We start from the raw sequence: 18,306 nt of genomic DNA, 5'->3' as shown, positions 1-18,306 counted from the left end.
CAGGTGATGGCTCATTTATTTCTGCTGCAAAGTTATTTTGTTTTAAAAGCTATCTACAGCTGAAGATGAGAGCCAAAAGTGATTTCTAGGTGCATACAGCGTGATGCACGGTCTCCACGGAATTCAGTTTTTCTTTTGCCAAGATTTCCTGCTTTTGAAATGTGCACTGAACATTTACAAAGGCTTTACAAAGCCATCTTCGTCATTAATGTAAAATTAATTCTGTAAATGGCTTTTCTCTTCTGCATTCACCAAGCTAACAAGGTGATAATGTTGCACTTCCAGTACAGCTGCCTTTATGCAATTTAAAAACTGTTACATGGTTGTCTTTACTAAGCTGACAAGAGCTGCTGAAATATCACCCATTTGGGAAAAGGCTGCACAACCTTGAAAAACTGAGATCCTGAATTGCTGATGGTCAGGTTTTTAATAATCTGAAGATTCTTGAATAATAATAATAATAATTCAACTTTATTGTCATTGTACAATGCACAACGAAATGTGATCTTGCAAGCTCCCATACAAATAACATTAAACGTAAATAGCACCGTCCTGGGAGAAGCAAAGCCGCTGCATCTGTGCGCGCCGCCATTCCATTTCCACCATTCCTCCTGTCCGACAATCTTCAGCCCAACGCCCGGGCCTGCTCACCAGCCGCCCCTCCTCGGGGCTCCTTCTGTGACCTTCTGCACCTGGTCTTCCCTGATGGTCACCCCTCCAGGTACTAACCAGGCCTGGCTCTGCTTAGCTTCCAAGCCTTGCCAGTGACCCTGTCCCTAGTCCCAGGAACAGGGCTTTGGTTTGGATAAATGTTTTGTCTTGACCAGGAAATAGCAGTTTTGTCATGGTGAAATCAGTGAGGGGAAAAATTAAATTGTCAAAATACTACTTTTGACTAATTAAACTGCACTTTTATAATTGGGTCATATATCGATTCTGTGATGGCTGTAAATAATTAAAGAGCACTCCTGAGACAGAAATGACCAGTGTAGAATTGCACTGGTTTAAATCTTCCAATGTTGAACTGTTTCCACACAGTTAAAAGTAGCATGCTAGTTTTGCGTATGTAAAATGTATGTTCAAACCTAAACTTGGTTTATCTGTTTTGCACTGCAGGTTATTGCAATGATAAAAGGACTGCAGGTGCTGATGGGTAGAATGGAGAGTGTGTTCAATCATGCAATTCGACATACCATTTATGCTGCACTCCAAAACTTTGCTCAGAAAACACTCCGTGAGCCTTTGCGTCAGGCCATCAAAAAGAAGAAAAATGTGATTCAGAGGTTTGTCTAAATTGAACACCAAATATGGCGCTGCTCCTTTTTGTTCAGGTTTTCAAATTTGGAAACCTGTAACTGCTTTTTTCTCAGGGAAAGTGGAAAACTATGTTCTTTTATGTTGATGTCAATCTAAATGTGCACCCGTAATGATTGTACGTGTGCAATGGTTTTCTGATATAAATACAGCAGCACTCGGAGGCTGCAAGGAAGGCTGATTTGGATAATGGGATTGGAGGGGCTGGGGGTGAGACTGCACTGATGCATTAGGACATAGGCTTTCAGATTGGGGTCTGAGGATCTTGGGTTGGCAACAGGCTCCCAGGAGGTTGATGAGGTCATCAGATTCTGTATTTGAGCACTTACTGATATGTTTCGTTTCCTGCATTTGGAGTTTAAAAACATTCTCTGGAATCCTAACACGGTTTTCCTTTGGGTAGCTGACGCTGTTTTCAGAAGCTGGGACATGGAATTCCCAGAAGTGTCAGTATTTGCAAGGGATACCTCGCATGCAAGTTTGAAAATCATTGCAATCCAGGGCACTGATCTGAGGTTGAACTGAGCTACATATTTGGGGCAGAATAGAAAGGCTTACGTTGCATCTGGCCCCATGGTACCCTTAATCTGGAAGCGCTTGATGTTGATAGCACACAAATGAATTGGCAAACCATTTCTCAACCTTAGCCTCCCTTATCTTGATGAGCATAGAAATGTAGACATCAGCCTTTCGGCATCATGAATTCAGCTGATTTCCTGACCAAACTCGAGAGATGACAAAGGCAAATGCCAGTGCTGCTAGGAAACTTGAAGATACGTGCAAGATCAGTCAGTTAGGAGCAGATGGAAAATGGCTTGTAAAGTATAAGTATTTAAGAACACTTTTTTCACAGAACCTAAAAATTATAAATCAAATTCAGGGCTGGTATTTGTTAATGTGATTAAAAGTGAATGTTCTTGAATGTGAATGACATCATGAAACATGTCATGGACAGCAATTAAGTCATTGGGTACTGAATTGGAAGTATTTTCACTGTTGCTCTTCCTGACCAATACAAGTGAATTATCTACCTTTTTATTGCCTGGAAGCCACGATGAAGCTAAAATACAGACTTCATTGATTGCTTTGGAATAAAAAGGGCGTCAAGTGCTCATTTTTGATATTTGAGAACAAGGTTGCAACAATATTTTAAATAATTATAGTTAAAGTAGCTTTTACTGGGCTTTGCCGATGGCTCAGTGAGTTTATCCAGTGGGTAGCTGAACCGTGTAGACCAGGAATAGTCAATGGTGGAGTTACAATAGTTGGCCTTGGTACTCTGGAACTAGAGAGTGGAATATGGACCAGAACTTCTGATACTATTCTGATGCTATTCAATGACTCCAGCAGGAAGTTCACCTGTATAGATGTTGAGTGGAGACAGGATTGGGTCTGGCTATGATGCCTGTTGCCTTTCATGGTCATATAGCCTGATGGTCAATGTTGGAGGTTCACATGTGGATATGGCTACTTGGACAAGGTGTCAGAGAGCACCTGACACCGTTGAAGCCAGACTCCAGCAAGATGTATGAATGAGCGAGGAGAAAATGGATAATGCAGTCATAAAAGCCACTTTGTATGGATATGATTCTTGGTCATATTGGGCTGGATTTTCAGATCGGAGGCTTCTTGCGGGCGGATGCCTCCGATCAGGAAATATCTACGCACTTACCTGCTGGCTCCGTAGGTCCCGAGACTTCCGATCCTGGGCCTCTCCTGGTGCGCGCGCGCAGAAGCCCAGGTAACCCAGGAACGCAGGCGGTTTGCAAGCGTCCCTGGGATCATGTGGGCCACAGGGAACCAATCAAAGAAGGGAATCCCCCTTCATACTTTTGACAGGTCTCTACGCATAGATCTGTCAAAAGTATGAATGGGGATCGCATTTAAAAACAGTTAAACATTAAATACATTTTTTTTAAATCACGTATTTAAAATGAGTTAAAATTGGATTAAATTATAAACGTACCTTTTTTAAAAGTATTTTTTTAAATTATAAATGAGTGGGGGGGGGAATTTTTATTTTTTATTTTTCTAAAATCTTATGCTGGTAAAAGCAGGCCTTACGCCTGCTTTTACTAGGCGTAAGAGTTTTAAAGGTTTTCAGCGGGAGGAGGTTGTGCAGAAGGCGGAACTGTCCACCCGCAGAGGCCCATCTCCCGGGCATGCGGATGATCTGTCAAGAGGATTCTTGACAGATTGGAAGTGCTGGGTTTTAGTGCATGCGCTTTGCATGGCTGAAACCGGCACTTGTGAGGCCCCTACAGGTGCATACGCACCGTGTACGCATCCGTGGGGGTCGGAATATCTGGCCCTTGGTGGTTTTTTTTTTTAACAAGAATGAACTGATTTAATTTGTCAGTGATCTACAGAGACCGGAAATGTGTTTCCTGCTTGCAGTACTGTCTGGATAGTGAGGCATTAGGAATTTATAGGAACATTGTGAAGGTAGCCACAATTCATAAATAGCCATGAACACTTCCCTCATTCCTGTCTACGCATTGTAGTAAGTAAGAAGCCAGTGTGTTGAGAGCTGGAGCTAAGGAGTAAATGTTTCTTTCTCAGCCTGGAAAATGGGCAAAGTTATGTGTGTTAGAACTCCCACGTGCTGAACTGGATTCACGTTTTCCATTCCCAACAGTATGAGTTCTGATTTTGGTGTTGTCACTGGGATGTGCATAGTTGAAATCAGGTGCTTCCCTCATGCGAGCATCAGAGTGGCAATCATCCTGGGTTGGTGTTCTGTACCTTGCACGATGATACTTGTGGTGGACTGGGGACACGTCTCTAAGCCTTCTAAACATGATTGGGGGGGGCAATGTGTGGTACAGGGAGACTTCAGGAAGTTTCAAGGAAAGTCAGTGAAATCGATACTGATTTATTTCAATAATGAGGCTTCCATTCAGTTTCAAAGTATTTAGAAATAAGAGATGAGCAAGAGCATATTTTCCCTAAAAGCGAGCATTAATTTTTAAATTAAAATTGATCATTCAATAATCTGTATGTATGAAGACGAGCAGTAGAAATTCTCTCGTTGCCAGCTTCTAATAAAACCCACACATAATTAAAAATAAAAGAAAATGCTGACCTATTTTTATTTGTGCAAACTGTTTTGAGCATATTTAGATGGATAAACCTTTTCAGTTGCTGTAATTATCCAGGTGGAGAGCTTACAGTTTTGGTTGACTTTATCAAACAATTAAAATAGTGGCAAAGTGTACATTTGTGTGTACCTGTATATCCAGAACAATTTTTTTTCCTAAATATGAGTTGTATTGGTATTTTAAATTATCTAGAGTTGCTTTAGTCTGTCTTCTATAAAAGCATTTAACTAAGGATTTGTCCTTTGTGTTAAAAATATTGATCCATTAGAAGTGAAATGAGCAGTTGCCCAATTAGTATGTGTGGCGATTGCAGCCTTGTGTTCCTTGTGCTTGATCGATTAATCCATTAGGGTTGAAATGCAATTTGTTTACTTTTTCAAATACTAGAAGTGCTTCTGTTTTACTTTCTCAATTTTAAACTGTTATGAATATTTCAATATATTTTCTTCAGGAATAGGAAATAGTCAGTTGTTTACAACTTAAACCCAGTTGGGTGTTTTTATTTTGCTTGTAGCCCCCTGCGCACAAAAGCATACATTCTGATATACCTATCAATTCATCCAATGAAAAGCGACGAGTTAAGAAAGTAACTATAGGTTTTTATTGGCTAAATAACAGAGCCCACCCTCGTGGGTGATCGGATCCAACAAGGAGGAATACCAGCCAGTCGACCACCTTTATACCTGGGCAGGTAGGTGGAGCCATGGGCGGAGTCAGCAGTGGTCAGCCCAGGTATAACAGCGTGACAAGAGGCGACCTCGTATAGTGATACAACAGTGTGAACAGTGATAACCATAGAGTAACGATATAACAGTGATAACTATAGTGTAACGATAGTGAACGACGAAAGTGGTTTACCACACATTCTAATTATTAAAGAAATGATCAAATGTATTAATTAATTAAGCAGCCTCCAGTGCTTGAATGCCTGATTTGTCTTTGTGATCGAAACTGGGTGTAGTACTCTGGCTGGGATTTGGTGTGACATGTAGATCTGTCTTAACAAAAATACAGGCTTTTAAACTGTGCACAACATGCATACCGAATTTAATATATTTTGTAAATTAGTACCCAGTGTCTGCCTTAAACAGTTTAATGCAGCCAGATGTAAAGGTTGAAGCTTGCTTTACTCTACCCCAAGCAGTAATACTATCCTTGGCGGAGCATCTCCTTTTGTACCAGTGCAATTTTTTGTTCTACCCACATCTGCCACTGTCCTTTTCTCTTGGGTGAATTTGCCATAAATTTTGTAACTGGGGCAGAAATGTATAGAAAATGATCATCCATGACTTTGCCTTGTCTGCCATCCTCCATGATTTGATAGTCATTTAGCACTGTATCTTTTCATAACGCCCTGCTCCTCATTGTACAATTACAGGAAACTTTCTGGTATCCGGCACAGACGGGACCGATGTGGTGCCGGTTCATCATCAATTCCGGATAACCGAACGCTATAGTAAAAGATACGGAGCTCAGAGCTCCGTATAAGGCAACAAACCCTGTCCGCTTCATAACAATGGGCACAAGTTGCAAGCGTCTCTGTAGCTTAGCAACAGCTTCAGCTACACCCTTGCACAGCAACAAATGGAGTAAAAAAAAGTAATAAAAGTTACCTGAACCGACTCCTGAATTTTGCCGGTGGATAGAGCGTTCCGGTTATTTAGGGGCCGGTTATTCGAAAGTTTCCTGTACACAGAACTACCAAACAAAAATGTCTTTTTGGAACTGATGCTAATACATTTGTCCTGTGTGTGTCTCCAGTGTTCTTCAAGCTATTAGGAAGACTATTTGTGATTGGGAGGTTGGACAAGAACCAGTAAATGATCCCGCACTCCGAGGAGAGAAAGATCCAAGAGGCGGCTTTGACATCAAGGTTTCCCCCCGAGCAGTCGGACCTTCCAGTACCCAGGTGTTTCTTCAATGCAAACCTTTGTTTATAATCCCAGGTTCAAAGAAATTAGTTTTAAGTCCAAGCCAGAAATGGGAACTGAGGTCCAAATTGCACACGAGACTGCCCAGGAAGGCAGTGGAGGAGGGTAATGGCAGCAAATTGATGAGGAAGCTGGATAGACATTCGGAAGAGGAAAAGGATTGAGGGTTATGAAATATGGAGTATTGTGTAATATTTTTAAAACTTTGGAACTGGACAGACCTTAGACTGGGTCACTTCAAGTCCTGTAAATTCCTGTTCCTACTGGTTTTAAAAGCAAAGTCATCTCTTGATCAACCTCAAGTATATTTGAATTATTGCTTTATGACAGACTTTGTTTGCAGCTTTTAACCATTTAATCGGTAGTTTTATGGACGGGTCAGTCTGCTGAATAAGAACCAATTCACTAAAGTTGTGTGCTGAACAATTGTTTAAATCTTTCCTCGTGATTATGTGAGGAACGAATAGCTAGCGCTTCGAGTGTTGCTGCTTTTGGTTCTCTTAAATATTCCTTACTGATACTTGAACCTTAACTTCTTAATGTGGTTTCTTACTAATGGGCTTTAAAGTTGAAATTATGAAAAGTTAAGCGTATTTATGTTTGCACTTTATTATACATATAAATTTGCACCCAATTAATGCTATGTTTTGCTTGAGCTGCAATCAAAGTTCTTAACGTTGAAATCCTTAACCCAAGCAATTACTAACAACAAAATGCTTAACCCAGGCAATAATATTTAATTTCAACAACAACTACTACAGTACTTGTATTTCTATATTTCCTTTGCTGGGCAGGGGCGATCAGTTCAGTTTTAGTTATAAAGGACTTGATTTCACAATTATTGTTTTTAAAACCATGTAAACAGCCAGTATCATTTGAATATTTTTCACCTAGATATTACTGTGTAGATTTTTTGTAAATGTACCTTCCAGAATATCATGGTACACGTCATGTTTCATACATTTTCGTTGCTGTACCTTATACATGGCACAATTTGATAAGGGTGTATAGTTGAGGGTGGCTTCTAGATGATCTAAGCAACTTACACTTGCATACCCTATGAACTTTAAAGGAATTTTGCTTACCCCTTCAGGCATATTGAAAATGTGAAGATGGTCTCTATCCATTGTTTCCTTTTAGCATGCTGTTACAGGTAGACAATCCTTTATCCGAACTTCCGAAAACCTCTTAAAAACCGAAAGTTTTTTCGTTCAGCGTAAGTCGTGCGCACGACATGACCAGAGTGGCGCACGACTTACGCTGAGCAGGGCAGAGGGTCAGAGAGTTCCCTCCTGGGTAGGAGATTGCAGGCCGAGCCGGGCAGTGCAAAGGAGGTACCGGGAGAGTGAACCCAACAATACAGCAGCCCGTCCGATATTCTTTTCTCCCCTCATCCCGACCCGAACCGCGGCCCGTCCGATATTCTTTTCTTTCCCCCACCCCCCCCCCCCCCCCCGACCCGTCCGATATTCTTTTCTCCCCCCCCCCCCCCCCGATCCGAACCGCGGCCTGTCCGATATTCTTTCCCCCCCCCCCCCCCCCGACCCGACCCGACCCAAACCGCGGCCCGTCCGATATTCTTTTCTCCCCACCCGACCCCCGACCTGATTTGCGGGCCAGCTTAGTAGGAGTCAGCCGATATCCGGCTTTCCAGAGAAGCAGGAAGGGGAATGAGACACGGAACAGTCGCAAGAGGTAGCCTGAACTTTTAAAATTTATATTAAATACAAATTTCCCAGTCTTATAATAATACCTTCTGAAATCCGAAAACCGAAACTCAGCTGGTCCCAAGGCTTTCGGATAAGGGATAGTGTACCTGTATAATCATTTTAGCAACTCCTAGCCAGTTTCTGTCTCTCGACTGGGGGGTTGGTTGGTGGCGAGCGAATGCCAAATAGACCAATCGCCGTTAGTACAGATTACTTTGATTTTCCCATTCAGACCATGCCAGCTCTGCAGTCAGAGCGATACTGTCCTTTAAGTGTAATTTATGTTGCTTGCTGTGGAACATTGGAGTACTAACATATTAACCAAATTCTTTTCTATTGCTATTTAACCAAACTCACACTCTCTGCTTCTTTTGTCCCTAACTCTTAATGTCTGCCCTTGCCAACTGGTTTTAGCTGTACATGGTGCGCACCATGGCAGAGTCATTGCTGTCTGGAGAGCTAGCGAAGCAGCTAAAATCTCTGGGACTGGAAAAAACACTCAATGCGATGTCCACGTTTCTGAGGCGGTCCTACATCTATCCAACCATTTTAAATTTTGGTGGTAAGAAGAAAGCCTATTTTATTTTGTTGCTGAAAGAAAGTCAAATTGTTCCATCGTCTGAAGGTTGAATATTCTTAATTTGATATTTGTTTCACTACAGTTGAGTGTTCCAACCTAGCTGCCATTCCTGTGTTAAGAAGTAGTAAACCCCCTTTATATGGATGCAGTGTGGAAATACGATATTTTGTTTATTTAAAACACCAAAATGGTGCGATTTAATACAATTTGGTTCAATTCCAGTTCTATCTGTGAAAATGTGTTAATGTGGCAAAAATAGGTCTGGGTGTCTCCCTCCCCCCCCCCCCCCCCCCAAAAAAATGGTGGAACAGTTTGGCTTTCTCCATTAAATGTATAATGACTAATGTGCCCTTTACTTTTTCTTTTTTTTTGTTTTACGTTTTCCTGTTGGTGTAGCTCTACATGGTTAGAACTATGCTAGAGTCCCTCATTGCTGACAAAAGTGGCGCAAAGAAAACCTTGAGAAGTAGTCTTGAGGGCCCCACCATTTTGGCGATAGAAGAATTTCACCGGCATTCATTCTTCTACACTCACTTGCTCAATTTCAGTGGTAAGATATCTCTTCCACAGGAGACAGCGGGGCGGGGGGACAGATTTGTATTTTGGCTTTGTGCCATTAAAGATGTTATTATTCTCAAACTTGTTCATTGGGGCACGTGAGGAACTGCGGGATCACCTGAAGGAACATTCTGTTCTGTTGCTCAGTATATGTGAAAAATGTTCTGTTTTGAGACACTCAAAATATGCCAGCATGTGGATTTTAATCCGATTTAGAATTGAAATCCTTGACAAAGCTAAATTTTGAAGTTTGTGTTCCAATATCCAACAGAATGTGAAAGCCAATAACACTTGCTCTTGTTTAATGGACTGCCTGTATTTGGAAATTCAGATTGTACTTGGTTTTTGTTGGAGATACTAATTTCATGGTTGTTTAACAGTCCATTTGTGTTTTTTGGTAAACTACCCTGCCCCCCCCACCACCATCCAATTTTTGGTTGGTTTTATTGAATATAGTTGAATTTTTCTTTTGAATTTACACCACTTATCCAAGATATGGTTAGATCTGAGCTGAACTATTTGAAGTGGAGCCAAATTGAAATCAAATTATCTATTTGCAGGAGAGGAACGAGCTATGGTGGATACAGTTGGTAGCTCCATTAGCTGTGATATTTATCCATCAGCAGACCTTACCAAGTAACACATGAATTGTGGTACTGCTCATTGCATACATATAATTCCTTGGTTCCAAACATGTATTTGGCTATGGTAGAAGTTAAATCATTATGGAAATGTTGTTAAATTAATATAACTAAGGCAGCTGTACTATGAGTTAAGATATTGAAATGTAATAAATTCGAAAGGCAAGAAGCCTTTTCAAAGCAGGAAAAGAATTCGTTTTCTGGTTATCCAAGTTGTGAATGTGAGCACTGTTCTAATCAGTTTACTTGGGTTGTTTGGTCTTTCGTTCATTAGTAGCATGTTGGTAGCTAGGAACACGTTTGTTCTGTGGTGCATGGTTGATGGGAACATGGCACTTTTAAACAAATATCCTCTGAAGAGAATCTTATTCTATCTCAGTCATGGGTTGAATATTGCAGCCCGGGGTGTAAACTACTGAACTTGGGCTCATTCTGCTTAAATTATATCTTGTGGAATTATATGGACAACAGTAACTTATAAATTCATAGCAGGGGCCATCCCAATCTTCTTGTGAAGGCACATACACAGTAATAAGAATTGCATAAATGCATTAAAGGGGAACTTCAATGTATGGATAAATACAAGGTGTGATATACTCTTACCCTGCATCAGCTGTATGGATTTTTGCATTTTCCCCCCCCTCATTTCAAATAAAATTCAGATGATTGATAATCGGAATATGTACACTTTGTTACTTGTATTCGGAATACATTTTCCCACAAACGGCGGAGACGCTAGGGAGACTTGAGTTGAGTTCTAAACTTGGCCGATACTTGTGTTCTGGTTTGCCTAAGATGGAAAGATGCTGGCCTTGGTCAGATTGTTGGGTGCAGCATCCAGTGCAGGCGTTGGTCATGTTGGGAAAAGTGCCAGTGGTTTCCCTTTTACTTGCACTTTAGTATAACTTAGCATGACATGGAGTAGTATCAGTAGAAGACTGAGAGGTGTCTGCAATCACCTTCCCATCCTCCATGCCCAGAGCTCAGAAGGCTACACAAATAAGACTATGGGAAATGTAGATAGATATGTGTTTGTTTAATATATACATCTACATATTCTGGAATTGGATAAACATTGTGCTTCATTGTAGACATCAGCATAGTTTACAAGTGGCATTTGATGAAAAATAATTTGCATGCAGCAACATGAAGTTCAGTAAAAGTTTAAGTTTTGTGAAGCTTTCCTTTTTAACCCAAGTTATGTTATTTGTATCATAATGCTTCACTTAGTATGATTATAGTATATAGAGATGATTTTAAAATGCACTTTATATGAAATAAAATTACTTGGCTGTACAATATACTTTGTTTGCTTCCTGTAAGGGTTTTTTTTAAACCAACAATACTAGCTCATTTGCTTTTAATGTTAAAATTGTTTAGCAAATCAGATAGTGAAATCTGATGAACAAAACTATCTTGCATAAAAAATGCTTCACCTAGCTTTTGAAGGGTGCACTACAAGTGTGTTCTGACTTTTTAATCACTATGAATGTATAATTTTCTATTTGTACAAGTTTATCTCTATTTGGTGATTTGTTGTCTCTGAACTCTTTCCTCAAGAAACTCTTCAACATTGCTGTGACCTTTCTCAGCTTTGGTTCAGAGAGTTCTTCCTCGAATTGACAATGGGAAGAAGAATTCAGTTTCCTATTGAGATGTCTATGCCCTGGATCTTGACTGACCATATTTTGGAGACCAAAGAAGCTTCCATGATGGAGTAAGGTTTTCATTAATTTCCTTGTCATTGTGCTGCGTGATGAAAGGAATTTTTCCCCAGTAAAGTTCAGTATATAAAACTGTTTTATATTTTATACTCACCACCACCATTGGCACCCAACAATATTAGAAGTGAGCTTCAGCCTCCAATGGTATCCTAAACTTAACTTTTTTGGGGTCCCAAGAGTTGGACCAGCTGTACATCTCCAGCATTTTCTGTTTATATCACTGGATTGTGGTGTCACATTAAACTTTTGCAGTACTGAAAGAATTTTCAACTATCTTGCCAAGAGAGGCGAGCGGGGTATAACGGGGTAAGGTGCTCTAAGGAGGAGAAGATGCCATAGGACTAAGAGGAAAGACCAAGGTGTGACTTAGTTACCATAGAGAAACATTGAAATATCTTAATTCAGCGAATTCAGTATTATTTTATGCAGAGTAATTTTAGACTGAATAAAAACATGTGTAGGGATTTTCTTTGGACCAAACGGGTTGTGACATCAGAAAAATGGAAGAATTGAAGGCGAACCCTGTACAGATTGACTTGAACACTTCAGCACCAGAAATACAGATTATAATTTCTTGAGAAATACCGTACACCTTGATGCGCTATCAATTACTCATAAAAGACTGAGAGTTAAGAGAGTAACTAAAGGCTTTTATTAACAAAAGAATGAAGGTCTGCCTCGAGTGGTCGACCGGTCCAGAAATACAAAGGGCTGGGGAGCAGTCACCTTTTATACTAGGACTTGTGGGAGGAGTCAGCCGAGGCATGTCCAGGCATGTACACAGTGGAATACAAACAGTGGTTTACCACACACCTTATACCTTTTCACAGTTTTGTAGATCAAATTTATTGAATAAGCCCACTGAAGTATAAGTTTCTTTTTATTATAACTTGGGTTTAGATTGATTTAAAAATATATCAACAACAAAACTTGCATTTATGTCGTGCCTTTAATGTAGCAAAATGTCCCAAGGCACTTCACAGGAGTGTTATCAAACAAAATTTGACATTGAGCAACATGAAATATTGGGGCAGATGACCAAAAGCTTGGTCAGAGGTAGGTTTTAAGGAGCGTCTTAAAGGAGGGACGAGAGGTAGAGAGGTTTAGGGAGGGAATTCCTGAACTTAGGGCCTCGGCAGCTGAAGGCACGGCTGCCAATGGTGGAGCGATTACCATCGGGGATGAGCAAGGTGCCAGAATTGGAGGTGCGCAGCTATCTCGGCGGGCTGTAGTGCTGGAGGAGCTTACACAGGGAGGGACGAGGCCATGGAGGAATTTGAAAACAAAGATGAGAATTTTAAAATTGAGGCATCGCTCAACCAGGAGCCAGTGTAGGTCAGTGAGCACAGGGGTGATGGGTGAATGGGACTTGGTGCAAGCTAGGATACGGGCAGCAGAGTTTTGGAGTGGAAAAGGGCAATAAATGATTTATATAGCTATATGACATTTGTGAGTGTGTGATGTCTAAATTAATTTTCTCAAAATGCACTTGATCCTTTTTCTCTCTCCTGCACTCTCTTGCTCTATGTATCGTGCTCTCTCACGATACATATCTCTAGGTAGATATACATATGGTCTTTGAGCTCATAAGACTGTCAGTAATAGTGCCATCTCTGATATAAAACTACTAGGATTTACTTCTTGACCTTTTCCTTACCCCACTTAAAGCTTTGGTATAGGACTCCACACATTTTGCTGCAGTGTGCGAATTGTGTCCTCTGCAAGATGGAGCACCAAATATTCTTTTTCTCTTACAAGATTGTCAAATACAAAATTGGACACCGCTTGCATCTGCAAATCTTTAGGATTGTTGGGGGGGGATGAAATGTTAGTGAAATCCTCAACTTTTTGCCTTTCACTGTTTTGTTAGAAAACATAATTATGGAATTATCTGGTGGTGTAGGTCATTTTGATTTATTTATACATGTTATGAGCTTTAGTAAAGAGATTTTTTAAGCTACCTATTGCCACTATCCCCAAGTAGTTTGTATTTTGTTAGTTTTTGCCTGGGCTTTGTAGGGGGCTTGGAATGTGAATGTGTGCTGCACTCCAGCCCATTGTATTGAAGCTATGCAATGACAAGGATCAGAATAACAGTGAAGAAATGTGCAATGAAGGATTTTAGTTTTATTTCTATATATAATATGGAAACATATAAGTTGAAATTATTTGTCATTTTAAAATATTTTAACTAGCCAGATCTCTAACACCATTGTATAGGGAAGTATGTATTGAGCAATCCTCTTTAACCATTACAATTTCTTTTTTCGTAGATATGTATTATATTCCTTGGACCTTTACAATGACAGTGCCCATTATGCACTTACTAAATTCAAGAAACAGTTCCTTTATGATGAGATTGAAGCGGAGGTAATTATTGATGAATTTATTCCTTTAAAGCTACACTTAGCTTTTATTCTGCTGCAGTTTTTTGAATCATCTAATTAAACATTAACTTTGAGGTTTTGTATATTTGTGTTGAATTTCATGGGCTAAATTTAATGGCAGGTGGTAATTATGGGACATTTGTGCTCAATTTTTAGGTGAACCTTTGCTTTGACCAATTTGTCTACAAGTTGGCTGACCAAATATTTGCTTACTACAAGATTCTGGCAGGAAGGTATTGTTGAAAGCCATTATTCAAATATTGTAAAACATCCAGTAAGGTTACTGCATTGAATGTATTTTACAATACCATATGTACGATTTTTACAGCCTTCTTTTGGACAAGCGGCTGCGAGCAGAGTGTAAGAACCAAGGAGCTAATATACCAACACCTCCATCGAATAGATATGAGACTTTATTGAAACAAAAACATGTACAGGTGAGAGTTCCTTTTTTTCATTATTGAGACACCAAAGTGAAAGACCAAGCCCCACACTGCGCAACAGCACCAAAGTTGAAAAGAGAATGAAAGACAAGATAAAGCTAAGGCTGCTCCAAAGATAGTATACTAAGCAAAAACTTGCCAAACCAATAAATATGCAGACTGTAGGAGTTGGTGTAAAATCCAAAAGTTGCAATAAACAGCATTAACAGAGCTTCAATAATTCAAAATAAAAAATATCTATTTTGGTAAGCTGCATTCATGGATCGCCAAAATGGTTATCAGGTTCACTTTATCTCACACTCATTTTTTTAATGCAAATTCTGTTATGTTCGGAGACACTTTACCATAATATATATATATATATATATATATATATATATATATATAGTGCAGTGAAGGTTCACCAGAATGATTCCTGGGATGGCAGGACTGTCATATGAGGAGAGATTGGGTCGACTAGGCCTGTATTCACTCGAGTTTAGAAGAATGAGAGGGGATCTCATTGAAACGTATAAAATTCTGACGGGGCTAGACAGACTGGATGCAGAAGGCTGTGGAGGCCAAGTCACTGAATATATTTAAGAAGGAGATAGATAGATTTCTAGACACAAAAGGCATCAAGGGGTATGGGGAGAGAGCGGGAATATGGTATTGAGATAGAGGATCAGCTATGATCTCATTGAATGGTGGAGCAGGCTCGAAGGGCCGAATGGCCTACTCCTCCTATTGTTCTATGTTTCTATATGCACACTGTTGTAACAGGCAATATACTAGACTCTGAAGGTTGTGTTTATAACAAAGGTGGAATATATCAAACTGATTAAAATGTGCTTCTTACTTAACTTGAGGTACTAATATTACATTTCTGGAGTATTTTAGAAAGTTGTTTTAATCATGTCAGTATTTTAAATCTCTTGCATTACAGCTTCTTGGTAGATCAATAGACCTGAATCGGCTGATCACTCAAAGAATTTCAGCAGCAATGTACAAATCGTTGGAGTTGGCAATTACACGTTTTGAAAGTGAAGACCTCACCTCCATTGTGGTATGTGTGTTTTATTTTGATCAATTGGAGCTCTGTTTAGGTATTGAGTTCTGTCCAGACACATTCATCTGTCAGTTTTATTGTACTTGTCTTTTTTGCTTCTGTTGCCTAATGTATAATTCAACAGCTCTCCTAATAAAAGGCATGCTATTTAGCAATAACTTTTTTATCTCTATAACAAATGTGAACTTCTGCAAGTAACAACTAGTAGAATTGTTGATAAATTATTACGCAAAGGATAGTAAAAATCTAAATCTTACAATAGGGTTGTAACCATCACCTTATGCTTTGAGGAGTTGCATTTAGACTAAATTACATTCCAAAGTTGTATTTAAAAAAAAAAAAAAAAGAAAAGAAAAGATCAATTTTCGGGCACTGTGGTATCCCGTATTACAATGTCAGCCTGGTACAATGGAATTGTTGGATGCGTGGTCACACCCAATCCCTACTCCCTACCCCAACTTTCCTCAAAGAGCTACAGATCTTGGTAGTGTTGCCCTGAGGTAGGAGGAGGTGGGTTGGTCAACACTGAATGGACACCAGGCACTTTACTGGGAGGGAAACTTTCAAGAAATCTCCCTGAACTATGGTTGCATTTCTACCAGGAATCGATTTCAGAACCACATTGCTGCGGCTCTGGCAAAGATCACACACACTCAGTCTTGGTGACTGGGCAAGATCAAGATGCAGAAGAGGAAAAATTACTTTATTAATCAGAGATTATCTTGAACAGAAAATAAAATTATTTCAGCAACTTTTAAGTTACAAAGTTAAAATCACTTTACTAACTTTGTGGGTGGGGTGGGGAACCTCCTAGATCTGTTTATATTTGTGCAAAGAAAACATCACGGTGTGTGCAAACTTATGGGAAGTTGATAAGACGGTTAAGAAAGCTGGGAAATTTGCAGATAATACAAAACTTGGCAACGTAGTAAATAGTGAGCAGGGTAGTACAGGAAACTTTGTGCTATCCGGCACCGACGGGACCGAGCTGTTGCCGTCCCATCAAAACTGCCAGACAAGCCAGCGCTAATGTTGAAACATACGGAGATTTTGAGCTCCGTATCTGGCAACAAACCCTGTTGCTCAGCAACAGCTTCTAAACAGTCGGCCGTAGCTTCAGTGAGACCTTGCAGAGCCTGACTGGTGGGAAAAAAAAAGCAACGCAAAGAAAAAAAACCTAACGAAACGGCTCCTGATTTTTGCCGGTGGCTTGAGCATTCCGGACAGTTAACCTCCGGATAAACCAAAGTTTCCTGTAGCAGGCTTCATGAGGACATAGACTGGTGAAATGGGCAGACACATGGCAGATGCAATTGAATGTGGATAAGTGTGAAGTGATGCACTATGGAAACAGCAACATGGAGAGGCAAGGCAGTATAATCTAAATGGTACTGTTTTGAGGTGGGGGTGGGCGCGGGGGGTGCAAGAGCAGAGGGACCTGGGAATGAATAATCATACATCTTTGAAGGTGGCAGTGCAAATTGATAGGACGGTTAAGAAAGCGTATGGGGTACTTGGCTTTGTAAATAGGTGCACTGAATATAAAAACAATGAAGTCATGCTAAACCTTTATAAAACACTGGTTTGGCCTCAGCTGGAGTATTGTGTACAACTCCGGGCACCACACTTTAGGAAGGATGTCAAGTCCTTGGAGATGGTATAGAGTGGGTTTACCAGGATGATGCCAAGAATGAGGGACTTCAGTTATGTGGAGAGATTGGAGAAGCTGGGATTGTTCTCCTTAGAGCAGAGAAGGTTAAGGGGAGACCTAATAGGGGTATTATCTGGGACACATTCCCCGAAAGGGTGGTGGAAGCCGATTCCATTGGAACTTTCAAAAGGCAATTGGACTTGTACGTTAAGAGGACTTATTTGCAGAGTTATAGGGAAAAAGCTGGGGTGTGAGACTAAATTGGACAGTTGTTTCCAAAGAGCTAGCACAGGCACGAAAGGCCAAATAGTCTCCTGTGCTATCAGATTCTATGATTCTGTAACTTAGTAATATGCCATGCAGTGCCTTTACCCAATCAACCATTGGGAAAGCTGACTGTCCAAGCTTTAAATGGCATATTTGTAATATTGAGGTTTAACTTTGTTCTGATTTTGGTTCTTTAGGAGCTTGAAGGTCTAGTAGAAGTCAATCGTATGAGTCACAAGCTGCTCAGTAAATACCTAACCCTGGACAGTTTTGATGCCATGTTCCGGGAAGCCAATCACAATGTATCAGCACCATATGGAAGAATAACACTTCATGTTTTCTGGGAGCTGAATTACGATTTCCTTCCAAACTACTGCTACAATGGTTCCACGCAAAGGTTTGATTCTTTTTTTAAATAGCTTTTATGTTTGAGCATAAAATCTAAACTTAATCTATCTGGTAACTCATTCTTAGTAACTTGAAGTTTTGTAATCAGCCCATTCATTGTAGTCTGCTGTTTAAAACTGTTATTTACTTCAATATCGGGTAAGACAGATGGTGCTGAATTTAATGTCTGTTATTTTTGATTAATTTACATGAGCTATGGGTTAATGAGGACTTGCCTGGAGCACAATGATTAATTACATTCCACCTGTGGTCTCATTATACAAGCAATTCATAAATCTTATCTTCATTATTACCTTAGAAGAACGTAGCAGTTTTCAACAACAATACATCTTAGAGGGAGCTGAAGGCATGGCTGTCAGTGGTGTGGCGAAGAGAGTGGAGGATGCACAAGAGGCCAGAGATGGAGGAACGAGGGGTTCTTGGATGGTTGTAGGGCTAAAGGAGGTTACAGAGATGGGGAACAGTAAGGCCATGGATGGATTTCAACATGATGAGAATTTTAAAATTGAAGAGTTGGTGGAACGGGAGTTGATGTAGGTCAGCG

At 40.1% G+C, this 18,306-nt stretch overlaps 1 protein-coding gene across 3 annotated transcripts in view; it reads left to right on the top strand.

Moving 5' to 3' along the window:
* Positions 1 to 18,306, top strand: part of cyfip1 (cytoplasmic FMR1 interacting protein 1) — a 195,323-nt gene that overhangs the window by 79,495 nt on the left and 97,522 nt on the right. For 2 of the 3 annotated variants that reach the window (XM_085999564.1, XM_085999565.1), the window contains exons 15-23: positions 1,117 to 1,283; positions 6,177 to 6,324; positions 9,032 to 9,185; positions 11,395 to 11,551; positions 13,832 to 13,928; positions 14,102 to 14,178; positions 14,274 to 14,382; positions 15,314 to 15,433; positions 17,552 to 17,751. In XM_085999564.1, the coding sequence (XP_085855690.1) occupies positions 1,117 to 1,283; positions 6,177 to 6,324; positions 9,032 to 9,185; positions 11,395 to 11,551; positions 13,832 to 13,928; positions 14,102 to 14,178; positions 14,274 to 14,382; positions 15,314 to 15,433; positions 17,552 to 17,751 (1,229 nt within the window). Of the gene's footprint in view, positions 1 to 1,116; positions 1,284 to 6,176; positions 6,325 to 8,469; positions 8,618 to 9,031; positions 9,186 to 11,394; positions 11,552 to 13,831; positions 13,929 to 14,101; positions 14,179 to 14,273; positions 14,383 to 15,313; positions 15,434 to 17,551; positions 17,752 to 18,306 lie in introns of all 3 variants that reach the window. The other variant, XM_085999566.1, reaches the window with a different exon arrangement.

The sequence above is a fragment of the Somniosus microcephalus genome, chromosome 10 (genome assembly GCF_052327205.1).
Source record: "Somniosus microcephalus isolate GS21.2 chromosome 10, FLI_Smic_1.0, whole genome shotgun sequence".
In the NCBI taxonomy this organism is placed as follows: domain Eukaryota; kingdom Metazoa; phylum Chordata; class Chondrichthyes; order Squaliformes; family Somniosidae; genus Somniosus; species Somniosus microcephalus.
The sequence above is the reverse complement of the archived record's forward strand: the minus strand, read 5'-3'. Positions and strand labels throughout refer to the sequence as shown.